Here is a 15611-nt window from a genome sequence, read left to right as displayed (position 1 = left end):
ATACAGTATTCATCGTTGCTGATCATTTCGGTTAGAATAACACATTCTAGTCTCCAATTATTATAATCGATCAATTGCTGTTAGAATAATGTGATCAATTATTTCCACCCTTTATTGCTGTAGTTAATCGATAATATTTTTACCATAATGTGCCGTTGTCGTTATTGAAAAAATCGAATCGCTTTACAATTGGGGGATTTCACCTCCACAATTTGTTATTGTGCGATAGAAACATAGAACTACTGTATAAACTTTTACGCTTCATGTCCTATAATTTTCATTAGTAATTTCCTGCGACTTGAGCAAATATTGATACTGTATGTCATTTAAGTAATACTCTTGATTGCTTATGCTGGGGCTAAAATGATAGTATTTTTCAACGTTGATTACTAGTAGTATCGTCGCTTGATTGAAGAGTTCAACAGTAACTTTCTAGAAATATTCGTACCATAGATTGAATGCTATCAGATGTCACTGAATCCCTGAATTCTAATATTTACTTTTCTATTCTGATCACTAGTCAATCTATTTATGAATTGGCACTATCTTATTACACTCGCGCTGATATAATTACACGAATCAAAAAGTCAATAAGCATGATAGTTATGAATATACGATAACAATATTAATAGTCTCTAGACAATCAATCCTGCTTAAACTGCTTTTTTACCTAAATTTGATACACATTTACGCAGCACCGAAAACTAACTGAAGAGAGCATCGCTGCTTTATAGTTTTTGTTTAAGAGCCACAACAGTTGTCAATAGAAAATACGGGTTGGCTATAGGTTATCAATGGTTACACTTGTAAAATTTAGACTTACCAACTTGGTTTAGGATAAAATGATATTTTTATCTTGGTTCAAAGAATGCTCTTTTGGATGTTTTTTTTTTACGTAATTTGCTGTCAAAACCAAATCTTCTAACTTTCGCACAACCTAGATCTAATAGATTCTCGTCATATCTTTCATATATTATCTCAGTAGCGCAGATGCAGCAAGATCTGCAGCATTCTTAATTTGTTAACGTAGCATGGAGAACAAATAATCGTACCTATAAGCTTGTACTGAAATTTGCTTTTTCGCTTCAGGCTTATCAGCAGTGTTTAATAGTAATTGCTTGACGTTCAAAAATCTTGCATTTCAGTCTATTATTATTCCACCATGCGGGGAAAATGGATGCCTACTCCTTGCGCGCTATTTTTGCCAATTAAATATGATGACAGCGCGATTCGCTATGCGATCTGGTGAACGAGCAGCTATACTGTATACATGGTATGACATACTTTACGTAATTTTATAACTGAAAATTTTATTATCTTCAAGGAGCTCTTATTTTATCAACTTTGATAGGACTGACATGTATAATGGAAAGGAGGTATGTCATGATGATATTAAATTCGAGCAAGCCTGCATATTGCACAATTTGGGAGCCTTACATGCCGAATTAGGTGCGAAAGATGAGAGAATGACTGACGAAGTAAGACATGCTATAATACCTATATGTAAAGTAGCCTAGGTATGAAAAGATTAATATAAGCTGATCTGCCATAAATTATGCACTGTAGGCATTGAAAACATCCTGTACTCATTTTCAAGATGCTGCTGGAATATTCACCTACTTAACTGTACATTTTAAATTAAACTTTCTTAATTAAATAAAATACTATTGCTAAGATACAAATAGCATTCTAGTCACATCAACTGTGTCAGTAATCGATCTTAAATATTTGTAGATTTTGTAGTTAAATAAATGCTAGTATATGTTGCAATACTGTAGAAACACGGATCGTTAATAACCACTAAGATCTTCTTAATCCTTTATAGGATCAAGTTGGGGGGGATTATACTCCCGATGTTAGCCATGCTATTATTTCCTTCTACATACAATTAATGCTGGTATGTATACCGATGATCGAAATCTCGCCTATCTATTATTATTTTTTACCTAACATTCTGTCGCGAAAATAGGGTCAAGCGCAAGAATGCATATTGGAAAAATCGATCAAAGACAACAGAAAGGGCTCCTTAATTGCTCGAATAGCAGCGCAAATTATTAGCTATCTGAGACTTGGCCAAAATATATTAGAAGCTGCTGTACAAATCATTAGTTCAAGAAGATGCAAAGTAAGAACGAAATTGTTTACTATAGGAAATGCAAGTAAATACTATATAGTTGTTAAAATAATCATTACTTTGTTCTTTTAGGTATGGTCAAAGTTTCTAACCTTTAAAATTGTATACTATGACGCAGTTGCGCATGTGAGTAATTCGTATAGTTAATTGTAATGTATTGGACCATTTAATTTGCTCAACCGAGTGCATTTATTAATTTCTTAACAATTACAATCTACTTAAACAGTTGTATATGGCAAACTCTTCCGATGAAAATTCGAGATTTGGAGATAAAGTAAGTATTTCTTTTTATCATTGTAAGTTAGGATGACTATGCGACTAAAATTTTATGGAACGTTGTATATAATCTATAGATTGACAATGACATATATATTGTTATATAATAAATACAGTTAGATAACGGCATCACTAAGCTCTCTCTACTTCGTTTATTTTCATTTTAAGGTTGGTTATTTAAAAGCTGCTTCTGCAAAACTAGAAGAATGTTCAAAACTTTTAAAGGTAGCGGTAATATTTTAAGACGAAATTACCTTCTAATTGAAAAATGTCATTAATAACAATTTCGTTTTATGAAAATTCACAGCAAGGAATTGATGCTAAATTCCAAGATGTCTATAATTACACCTACGACGTGATAAATTATCAGTAAGCTTGATACATCTGATGATAAATCAGCCTTTCTATAAGTCAATATTTTACCTATTATATGTATATTTTTATGCCGTTATTGGCCAATGCTAAACTTGTATATTCAAACAGGTTAAAAGCAGCGATCAAAGATAATGACTTTGTGTATCATGAATCTATACCTGCAATCGCTAATCTGCCAGTGATCGAAGGCATGAGATGATACTATGTTAAATCGATTAGTACTTGTGGAAAAGATTTAAATTACTTAATATCATAAATCGTCACTGACTGCCATGTTGATACATCTCTTTAGGACTTTCTCTCTCTAAACCTCGTGCCTTTTGCCCAACTGATAAAAATCTTTATGGCGATGACATCTTTGCAAAACTTGTTCCAATGCAGGCACATGAACAGTCATCAATGTATAGGTAAGCACAGCACCATGACATCGTTGTTAATACTCTTACTAGATTAAATTAATCTAGACTGTTTGTTTAATATTCTATGTACCATAGTGAAGAAAAGGCTCAACTCCTGCGATCAGTTACTAGTTCTATTCAGCAAAAAAATGAAGAGCTAAGGTATGGATCAATTTCTTCCTAATGATTATGATATTTTGGCATATGCAGCATAGTCAGACCTAAGACTTATATTTGATTATATTTGAAACAAATTTCTAAAATTACTTAAGCCAAGTGATATCGTCACTCCAATTACCAAACTTAAACCGAAGCGATATGCAAGTACAAATGGAATTGCCAAGTAAGGTTTTTATATACGTATCAAAAATAGATATATACCGAAAGCCATTACTAATTACTCTATCTGATTATACAAATGATGTGATGTAGGTGAAATTTCTGAAATTAATCAACAGTTAAATAGCAATCCTGATGTTCTAGAAAAATTGATTGAGTTAATCGAAGGTAATATTTTGTTCAAGGCCCTATAGATCGGTATGTAGGTGTCTTAATTTAGTCTGTTTATTTAATTTCAGAGTTAAAGCGTTTATACCAAGATATCGAAGATAAAATTAACGCTACTGACAAAAAATTGAATGAAGAAAACCAAGCTGCAGAGCGCTTTGAGGTATCTACGTAAAACTACGTACTATTTCCAGTTGCCTTCCCTGTCAAACTTTATCTAAGTTTCGAACTCGATTTGCGATATGCCATCTAATTCGGTGTTTTGTAGTCTAAATTTGGTATAGTACATGACGCAGCCGTATTTGAAGAATTGAAATCTAAATTCGAAAGAAGAAAAGAAGCAAACGACAAAGCGATGAAGTGCAATGATGAAGTTTTCAATGCATACGATAGTAATATTGAAAATCTAAAATTGCTAAATGGTTCGAAGGATGCTTTAATGGCTTCTCTACCAAAGTTAAACTTATTAGATATACCTATTGATGAAGCTGCTGAAACAAATCTTCGAAGAATTTTGGTAAAATGAATTCATTCAATAGTGTTAACTATATTATTTTCCTAGATTCATGCATGATTATTTATATCATAACGTGGCTTGCAGGCAAAAGTAGAAGAAATGAAAAAACAGAGAAGTAATCTAGAGGGAAATTTGAGAGAAGCCTTAAATGAGGATGATATTACATCCATGATTGTCACTCAAACCAATAAAGATAGTACTGATATCTTTCACGAGCAGATACAGAAACATGATAGTCTTGTTAACGTAATTCGCCAAAATTTGGCGGCTCAAGAAAGAATTATAATGTAAGGCGCTTGCATTGTGGCTGTTATATAGATATAACTCTGGGGTACTTCCTGATAGTCTGCTATAGTCCTTTCTCTCTTTTTCTGCTTTAACTAGGGTGTTAACTGATGCAAATGCCAAATATGGAGCTGCACGTGAACAAGCATGCAAAACTAGCGCAAAGTAAGAAACGAAATGCTAATCTTATTGAAGCTACAGGTCTATGACCGTTTGGTTAATGTTTTAAATTTGCTTCCATCATAGGCGAAATGCTTATATTAAATCCCTTATGCTATCTTACAACGTAATGAATGAATTAATTTCAAAAGCCGAGTAAGTATTTACGTATTGTTAGTATTCTACGTTCTAATAGATGCAGACTCTGACTTGGACGGTATTATTTCGCCTCTATTATTCTAGGCATGGAATTGAATTCTATAAGAAATTTGCAAATGATATCGAAAAATTCTCTCAGAAAATTGAACCAGTCATACAGCAAAGATTGAAAGAACGGGAGCAAAAAGCAAGGTAGAGCCTTAATGTAGCCAAATCATATTCGAATAAATAGCATCTCATCTACATATTGTATTCTTAGGGAAATTGTTGCAGAAAGAAGAGCGAAGAAAAATGCTGAATTAATGGCCAATAATACTGTACATTTTTTTCATTTTAAGATTTGATAAATAGTTTTATGCTCTTATCTCAGATACTGAAATAATTATATGTTTTTATTACAGCCAATAGCAAACACTCAGCGTTGGGGATTAATTGCAAATGGCCAAGTAACCCCTACTTCGCCAACAAATCAGCAAAACTTAAACAAAGGCATGAATTTTAATACCGCTAGTCCTACTGCATTACCTTTGCCGAATCGAGATGATAATCAATTTTTCCAAGGCCGTACGGATGCAGCTCCATCTTCACTTCAGCATCAACAATCGCTACCCTCCAGTACGTATTCCCAATCGACTATTCCAGTATCTCCACAATCTCCACATCCAACTCCCGCAAGTATCTCTCAACAACAACAGAAGCCGTTACCGATGCAACCACAATCGCCACAGCCGTTACTGTCGCAGCAGCGTAGTCCAGTTCCTTTATCTTCAGTAAACCAGATTTCTGCAGCAATGAATTCCCAAAGCAATGTATCAACTCCAGTCTCACTGCCATACCAAGCCAACATTCCATCGCATCCTCAAAATCAATTATCGGCTACCCGGCAAGTATCTAGTGGAAGTATGCTACCCCAAAATAACTATCAGTCTCAACAGTTGACGAGTGGTAATGCAACAATAGCATTCAATGATAACCTACAATATCAAAATTCTCAATCCGGTAGTAATACAGCACCTAATCCGCAACGTCAAATTTCTCAGTCAAATAGTACTGCAGTGCCTAATGCGATACAAAGACAAATATCAAATCCAAATTTAAACCAACCAAATTCACAACACGTGAGTTTTCAGCAGCCATCCTCGGGTAACGTTTTGGGTCCTCACACCAATGTACAACGCCAAGATATTCAATCAAATTTGCCTCAATCAACTACTGCCTTACAAAATCAATTTTCGAATCAAGGATTAGATCAGAAGTTTTCTGGCTACCCGACTTACCAGCCACAACTTCCGTCGTCTCAGTCAGCTCAGCAGCCGACACAGGTCTTATCAAGGCCCCAAAATCAACAAGCACATACTATTCAATCGCAAAGCAGTGCAGGACAAGCGGTGTCTCAACATCAGCATCCCGGCACTTTCTCTCAAGGAAATATCCCATCAAATAGCTCTTTCAACATAAGGCGAAATGAAGGGATAGTAAATCAGTCTTCTAAACCAGCTGGTGATAATACCGCTTGGATATGCAGTAATCAGCAGCAGCCTAGTCTACAACAGCAGAGCCAAAATCAAGGTCCGACTGGTTTTATGAGTGCTCAGCCACTACAGCAACAAATGGGGCCTCGACCTACTACGCAAACTTCGTACGTAACGGTAAATAATAATCCTTCTATGGTAAATAATCTTCCTTCACAATCGGCTAAATCAACTGCGCAGAGCACTGTCTATGTTCATTCTAATCCTGTAATGCAGCAAATGCTTAACACTCAGCAAGGTGGACAAAGCATGAATATGTATAATCAAACAAATTCGCAAGGTCAAAATATGTATGGCAACAGCCAAGTACAAGGTGGAATCAGTACTGCCAAGCAGCAACAACAACAGCAGTTTACTCCACTGCAGCAAGTCAATCAACAGGGACCAGTTAGGCCATACAATGCAAACATGTCGCAGGCAAATTCTAGGCAACTTCATGAGGTAACCGAAAAATAAATTTGTTAGCAAATATGTATACAATTTATGAAATAATTCAAACGAATCTGTTTTACAGCAGGGACAATACAATGGAGCACCCCCAGCACAACAACAAAAGCCTCAAATTCTTCAACCGGTGCAGAATCAGCAATTTCCACCACGGTTATATCAGGCGAAAAACAATAATCAGCCCGTTGATTTACTTACCTCAAGCGTAGATCAATTTAATTTGCAAGGAACATCCGGGAGCACTATTTTATCGCCTGTGATAGCGGGTAGTAAACCAGCTGCTCCAACTCAGCAGAAGCCACTTCTTCAAAGTTTCTCCAGAGAGTACATAGATAAATTACGCTCTGATACAATGCAGTTTGGTCAAAACATGCAGTCTTTATGCTACAGTGCCCAACAGAACTGTGACGGTTTCACTACTGAGTTTCAGGTTTTAGATTTGCGTTTTGAATAAAAATAAAATTATATTCTTGTAGTTTTCATTTCATGGCTGACTTACGATGAATATTTCTTACATACAGGCTCTAGAAGAGAGCCGTGTTACGGACTCTCGCAAATACCCTTGTAACGTAGCTCACCGGCATCCAATTGGCAATCGCGATGAAACTATTCTACCTTGTAAGAAGAATATTAAACATTGTCTGAAGCTACGATACTAATTTGATAACTAAAACGCAATTATGCTTATTATTGACGTTAGATGATTATTCCCGAGTAATATTGAGCCCGCAATATGAAGGCGATGAAGGATATATAAACTCGAGCTTGATTGATGATTTAACTACGTTATCATCACGATATATTGCTACACAACCTCCCTTGCCGTCATCCTTTACTGATTTCTGGCGTATGATTTGGGAAACAAATGCATTATTTATTGCTATGTTAGTAGCTGAAATTGAAAACTGCAAGGTAGAGTTCTACAAAAAATGACACCTTCAGTTACCTTCTATACTGTATTAATATGTGCGTTTAATCACTTACGCTAGCGTGTGTGCGATCGCTATTGGCCGGAAAATGTAGGATCATCAGTTACCTACGGTGCTATTGTTGTAACTTTAGCAAGCCAAGAAGCTCAACCTTATGGATTCAAGAGGATAATAACCATTAAAAAGGTTCTTATAATTTTGAAGTAGAGCAAGATACTATACCATAATATTTTATTTAATTAGCTGATTGTTAAAATAACCTACACTTATTGCTTTACTACTAGAATACCGAAAGTAGGTCAATAACTCAGTTACAACTGATTACGTGGCCTCAGCCGTTGTAAGTAAAATACAAAATACGCTATTTCATGGAGTTTAATAAAAGCTTATTCACTTCTTATATTTATTCTATTGTAGCAATCAAACATCGTACAAGCCACTCATGGCCTATTTAGAAGACGTCACATCTCACCTACAAAAGATCGACCCTGGATCGCAAGCGCCTGTTGTGGTGCATTGCAGGTAAGAGCGGCATATACAGCTTCTTCTCATAATAATAGATTAGTCGAAGATTAATTTTGTGTCCTCTTACAGTGATGGAGTTGGAAGAACAGGAGCATTCTGTATCCTTTACACTGCTATCAAAGAAATGGCAGGCGGACATGGATTAAGTATGCGATGTGTTATTGCTAATGTAGCATTTTTAGTATCTGAATCTAGGTTTTAATGACCTATTAAATTATTGCTGCATAGTAAATATTTCAAAGCTGATTCAATCCCTTCGCCAACGTCGAAATTACATGGTTCGAACTAAGGTATATGATCAGAGTATGTTGATGTCAACGTGTTACATGTGTTATTATCTCGCCTAGAAAAAAGAACGAATTAAAGATGTCCATTTGTAGTTTGTTGTAATCAACCAAATTATATACTTTATTACTAGGATCAATACATCATGTGCTATGAAGCAGTATTTGCCTATGCCAGTAAATTTGTACAGGAAGGTAGGTATCTATCCAACGTTTTGAAGTATTCACTCGTAATATACTAATCTATATTGATGATGAAAATGTGTGGTATATGTTTTATATGAAACTAGAAACCCTTTAATGAAATGATACTGTTCTTACTTTCAGCTCAATCTTCGCCAAGTGATTCGTCTGCAAGAAACATGACTGGACAAACTTCACAACAGTACGGTAATTTTCCTGTGCAACAGCAAGGCAACATCTACGCGAACACTCCTGGACAGTTGAATGCACAGCAAAATCTAAGTTGGCGTTAATATGATAACTCTCATGCATTACCTGTATGGATTTATTGTATGTATCTTGGACTATATCGCTGAAAAGATTTACTGAATCTATTTTTAGTTCTAAAGAAACAGTTATTGTAGTATATACTTGCTAAGAATATAATATAATGTATTAAATTATGGGCAATCTAAAAGAGAATACAAATTTTTCAATTACTATTAAAAATGATATGGCAATTAACGTAATAGAAATTATAACAATCATGCTAAATAATCTCCTATTTTGTAGTCGTAACACAGTTGTGTATGACCATATTGTAATATTATCGGTTAAGACGATATTTTAGTGATTTAGATGAAACTGTTTGATTTAGTTATAAGTAGAACACGCGATACAGTATAAAATTATTACGATATAGCCAATAGAATTGTAAGGCAATTCTATCGAATTCATAAAGATAACTATAATGATAGTAAATGATGACTTGGGTACAGTTAACAGAAAAATTGTAATCCATGCTGTAAGTACTGCAAAGCATAAATGCTTCTAAATTAATCTTCCCATTAAATGTTAAAAAGTTTAAATTTGTGACAATGTGTAAAATAGCGTACCGAGATATTAATAACTATGGTATCAATTTTTATTTCATGAAATCTAACTGTAATACTAGTATGATGTAAATTTAGCATATAGAAGACGCTATTCTAGTGCTGTCATAGTATTGGTATTGTTAGCATTAATATGTATGATTAAATTTCATTGTTAATGATAAACATTTATTCGTAACAATTTGTCGTTAAATTTTTTATTTTAAAATTTATCTCATCGACGTACGCGCATTTAGGCATGTAATAATTAATCGACTGATGGTAGCTGTTATAAAATTACACGTGTTACAAGTTTAATCTGATTTGCACATCAATGCGTGGGGACTGGAACTTCACAATAAATCAAATTCTTATGCTATGTGTCAAATATGCTTAGGGAAAATATGTCGATTTATCGTGGAACAAAAATCAAGATACAATCCTACTGACCATCACAGATTCGCCTATAAAGCTGTATTTATCTGTGCAAATTACCATAGAACGTCTTTAAACAGTCATTTAATTCTAAGTCACATTCAAGTCCTACATAATTGCTGGAAAATCTATTGAAGCTGATTCTGAAATGCGGTTTAGTACGTCATCAATTTATTATTTTTTTAAAATATCTTTTCGAACTGTACACAACCTTGTAGCTTCCCATAAATCTAGTCATTGGTTAAGTTAAAGTAATTTGTCTTAAAATGATTTTAAGAGAATGATTAATACCTAGTCAGTCTTCAATTTTGAATTTTTGAATTACTTAAAACATTGCAGTCCATGATATCTTACAGTTTCATATTAATCCAGCTGCTTGCTTAATTAAGTAATCCATAATGAGCCGATTCTGAACTCCCGTCTATTATCTTATCAATTTATTCATTTTTAATATCTGTAACTGCCAAAACATTGCGATTTTGCGCTAATCTAGCTGCTTGCTATATTGAAATATTCCATGTTAAACTGGTTTTAAATTGCTATTCAGTTTACTGCTGAGTGTATTAATCATATTTTTAAATAATTTTTAAACTATACGTAACATTACTGAACGACCATATACTGTATAGTAAAAGCAAATCCTGATGGTCACCATTTGATTTTGGATGGTATTGCCTCATTCCATTTAGAAGTCAAATTATCAGGCTCACTTCTGAAACCGATAAGTTACTTTCAATAAAAAATTTAACTTATATGAAATCATCGTAAATTACCTCACTACTTTTACTCCTCCTGACTGATGATAGTTTATACTGCTATAAGGAATACCTACGCTATGATATACTGTATGTTAAAGTATTCGTATACTGTTCCATACTGTATTTAATTATGTATGAACTAGCAGCTCACATTTAATCGCCAATATCAAAAGTTTACCATATATATAAAACGACAAATGATATTCCAAGCGTAGAATTGAGTAAATTATAATTATAATATCCTTGCACAGGCTAGAAATTAAATGTTTTCATCATTTCATTCAATTTTTGTGTTTTACCTAAATGGTTCTAAAGAATTTTTTCCTTATTTCAATCATTTAAGAATCGGAAATTATCGGAAATTTGGTCAATGCCGAATTTTTAATCATTGCTTCCATCATTTAATCTGAGTAAAATATAGATTTTATTAGATACAGGAAATGTTGGCCCACACGAATAATTGTATATCTATTACTTCCGATTTAGCTGCCACTGTACTCAGTCTGCTAAATGAATGATTCCAGCAAATCAAGCGCCCGGTTTATTCGCCTATAATGTTACAAAGAATCTGTATTGAATATTTTAAGAATTTATCCTAAAAAAATACGCAGTGTAATCTTTTAGAAACTGTCCCTGTTTCCATTTCTCTGACTAAGCAACCTGCATAGGGAATATCACATCTCATGATCAGAGTATCTGATTCTTATGCTATAAAATGAACGATGAAAGGAAAATTTTTCGACTCGCTTGTGCGTATATTTATTATTTAAAAATTAAATATGCAGTCACACTTTATTTCGCCTTTTACTCAGCTCTTCTCAGTTCTTACCAGTACCGTTAAGCAATGCAAATACTGCAATATGCACATATGCTTTTTTTCAGACACTATCCTATATTGTGGTAAATATCAGCTTGCGAAATAGATATTGCTGAAGTAACGCATACAAAAGCCGTTTATTAGCTAAGCTGTATCATATATTTATGTGGTCATTTAAACCGCCATATTTTTAAGCAGTTAAGATTAAATTTAAAAACATTGAATTCAATTGCAGTCTGGCTATTAATTCTCCATTATATTACATAAAATGAATTTATTCTTATTTGTAGGTGTGCCTTATCCGGTTGATCTTCATATATTTTGGAATATTGCAATCTGCCGTCAACTGTTAATGATATTACTCCGCTTGACTAAGCAAAAGGTAAGTTATTAAGAATAACATCAATATAATGAATCCAATGATGAATTGTCGATACCAGTAAAGCTTACAAATATCTTATTGTCAGCGTTATCATTTAAATTAGCCTTTATGTTTCAACTTTAAAAATTTAATGGCATGCAGTTTATCAGAGACCTTGGGAGTCAGCTAATGCCTGATGTTTTCTACTGTTATAACTGAAGAATTTCCCTAAAATAGATTAGTTATACTAAGCGACAATAAACTTATTCTGATTTAATTCAACAATTTCACCGGGCTTAGATAATATTATTTCAGTTATGATGAAATTATAGTTTTAAGCTTGATAATGAGATTACTATAAATTATTTGTAAGTTGAGAGAGCTTTCAATTACTACATACAAATTACCATGATAGTAATAGTCTACCATGTTCATTTTTACTTGGCAGTTATCCCTTCAATCGATAAAAGTTTTACATTTTCTGCTGTATCATTCCTAACATTACATAAAAGTCATATGTTATGTAGATCACTTGATAAAATATGAAATAATAAGTGCAGAACTTGATCAATTAAGTCTAAAAGTCACCACAATTACCTCCTTAATAGTGTGGATATAGATCTTAAATTAATTAAAGTAAAATTTTGCAAAACCAAAATAGTATTTTACGCCAAGGGTAGTAAGAGACTGCTTAACTAAGCATCAACAAGCCCTAGCAATGCATGATCTACTGCATTTTCTCCGTCAAATTTAACAGTTACTTATTATAATATCATCATGAGATAGACCTACATTTAGCGAATAGAGTATTTAATTCTTGTTGTGGGATAAATTATAATTAAACCTATAATTAAGCAGCGAATATAAGCTAAACAAGTTAGCATTATCGCTAAATCAACAGACTTATTTCATGAAATTTTCTTTATTGAAAACGTTTATTAATATTCTAGACAAGAAGAAATTATTGTTCACTTTCAGACCTTGATCACTATAAATTAATAAAAATACGGTAGCAAAGTCTTGCATTTCGTCTATGATGTAATTTTGTAAAAAGAGATAAGAATAAAATAAAATTCACTCGGGTTCAAATTAAAGATCATTTAGCATCGGAAGTATCTTTAACAGCTTATTTTCAAGATGTAAGTTCTTCTATTAAATCTTATAGAAGAAATTAATCCGAAATATGATCTAATTAAAGTCGCCGCTACAAGTAAGTTTAACAGAAAGAATACATTTAAGATCGTTTTGATGATTATCCGCCTTAATACTTGCATTTGGGAACTAAAAGCATATGAAATGTATAAAACTAAATAATACTAATATTCAAAATTGATTGAATAATTTTGCGTTAGTCTGAAACGGATCTTAATGAGCAAAAAGTGATATATAATAAATTGATGAACATAATGAAGCAAAATTTTTAGTTACGACAATCAGCGACTGCTTTAATGAATATAAAAAATTAATATGAGATTTAGACAGTAGTAAATAATTGAAATTGGTATTATTTAAGTAACAGGAGACTCGCTAAGTAGGTTACCCTTCGAATAAATGCTTAAATGAATCCTGATGACACATCGGATCAACATCAGTGAGGCAGGACTAGAAAGATAATAAATCGAAATGTTTATATTTTGGAGGACATCTATTAGCAAAATTAGAACAATCTGCAAGCAGTAGTATCCCAATTACACTAAACTGTGAAGTTTTTTAGCTGTTTATATAAATTACCTTTAAAATAGTTGCTTACGTGAATCTTGATGACTCATCAAATCTGCATTGATGGGCAGGACTAGAAAAACTATAAATCTAAACGTTTAAATTTGGGGGCACCTACCAGCCCAATTAGAATAATCTTGCAACCAGTTTTATCCATATTAGCGCAATCTATCAAATTTTATAGCATAATATATAGATTTTCTTCTAAATAATTACTCAAATAAACCATGTTGATGGAATCAATACTCGTGAGATAACATTCGCATAATATGAAAATTAGTACTATTCAGGTTTACATATCAGCTATCGCCATCAGTCAAATTTAATCAGTCTAAAATTTGTACGATGTTCATGAAATAATAAGTTAAATAATATCAACATGGTAATTTTAGATCGTTTTATTAATATTATTGGTAAACATTAATACCAATAATTTCCTTCTTAACGTTATTTTATGTAAAATCATTTGATAAATGGACGAAATATACGGTAGGTTATTCCAGATCACCTTCCGTTATAAAGTAAAGATAAAGGATTTTGTTAATCTAAGCCGTTAATTATCCTCATTCGACCTATCTAATTATCATCCGGATCTAATTCTTTTTTAACTTGAAGGAAAATTAGAGATACTGCCATTATTTTGCCAATTAAATCTGTAAATTTCCATACCGGAACTGATTAATAAGTATTAATGATGAAAGGTAAGGATGATCGATAGCACGAATAAAATATTAATGTAGAGCACAACAGGTTTGACAATCGTTCAATCTTAAAATGATATGCCAGCAAAGTTATCAATAATATATAACCATATATATATATTATTCTATCTTAGCTTCATAAATCAAATGAGCCTTCATGATAGACTGAAAGCTGGTTTAAAATATTTATATAAATTTCATTATAGGCTCAATGGCATTAGATTCATACCGTTAAAGAATAAGCCAGTATATCTTTAAATCATTCAAGAAAAAGGATTTAAACAGCTCACAATTAGCTATAAAGTAATCAAGTTCATATTTCAGTTTCCTTGATTGTAGATAGCAAGGTATTGGAGTAAAATTAATGGATCTAAATAGCATTTTATAATGCGATCAATTTATCATTGCGATTTTATCTTGACATAAAATTATAATTGATAATCAGAGCAGTTTGGCTATTGACCGATCTTAACAACATTGTTACTATTGCTACTTTTCAACTCTAATCAAAATTACTCTTCTGAAGAGATCGATTACATTATTTATTATTGCTATTTGGTCTAAATATCAAAATACAGTATGATCAAAGCTGGCTAGCAATTGTCAAGGTCTTAAAACCATCCTATCTTACGTCATCTCATACACAAATTAACTTATCCTATTACGATGGTAGATTCTACATAAGCTACGTTCCTGATTTAGATGACCTTAGTAGATTAATAATCAAGCCTTTTTAAATTGCAGTACCATAATATTATGAACAAGGCTTCTAATTTTTAACTAGATCGTTTATTCACCAATTCGATAAATCTATTTATAGATTATTTTATTTTAAGGGCTTACAGACTGAAAATAAGGCAGTTAATTACAGGTCAAAGCGATTGAACAATTAAAGTATTCGAAAAGAAGTTGTTACGCCTAATATTAATATTCATGAAAATGCTGTAGCTACTTACGTTTTCAATTTCAGATTTGCATCATTTAATTTTAAATTAGCTTCAATTAGATGGCTTTTAAAAGTAAATCGAATTGATTGATTAGTTCATTCATTAATTGGTTAATCGATAAATTGCAGCTCGCAATATCGTCTAAGGCGTACGTAATAAAATTTCTCCCTTACTATTAACTCGAGAGACGATGATACATTAAAAAAGCTACAAAAAGCCACTTATCGAAGAAATAAGCAGATTTATCTGTAAATGAAAACAATAATTAGCCCAAAAAGAGATAAAAATTTCTTAAGATATTTCTATCTTGGA

The 15611-nt window shown here is 32.7% G+C and overlaps 1 protein-coding gene across 1 annotated transcript; it reads left to right on the top strand.

The window, feature by feature from the left end:
* Positions 1-1214: 1214 nt before the first annotated feature.
* On the top strand, positions 1215-9003 carry TRIADDRAFT_60390 (uncharacterized protein; the record flags this gene model as incomplete). Its single annotated transcript, XM_002116420.1, has 29 exons — positions 1215-1273; positions 1325-1478; positions 1826-1897; positions 1970-2125; positions 2207-2260; positions 2361-2408; positions 2579-2635; positions 2718-2779; positions 3280-3345; positions 3456-3526; positions 3616-3690; positions 3762-3853; positions 3959-4207; positions 4292-4494; positions 4592-4657; positions 4739-4807; positions 4895-5002; positions 5070-5127; positions 5212-6783; positions 6857-7219; positions 7311-7407; positions 7490-7701; positions 7779-7904; positions 8003-8058; positions 8136-8240; positions 8313-8389; positions 8472-8533; positions 8662-8722; positions 8855-9003. 29 exons carry the CDS (start codon positions 1215-1217, stop codon positions 9001-9003), a joined length of 4599 nt encoding a protein of 1532 aa, XP_002116456.1.
* Positions 9004-15611: the final 6608 nt, after the last annotated feature.

The sequence above is a fragment of the Trichoplax adhaerens genome, genomic scaffold, assembly GCF_000150275.1.
Source record: "Trichoplax adhaerens TRIADscaffold_15 genomic scaffold, whole genome shotgun sequence".
Classification (NCBI taxonomy): domain Eukaryota; kingdom Metazoa; phylum Placozoa; class Uniplacotomia; order Trichoplacea; family Trichoplacidae; genus Trichoplax; species Trichoplax adhaerens.
Note: the sequence above shows the minus strand (reverse complement) of the source record. Positions and strands in the feature narration are given on the sequence as shown.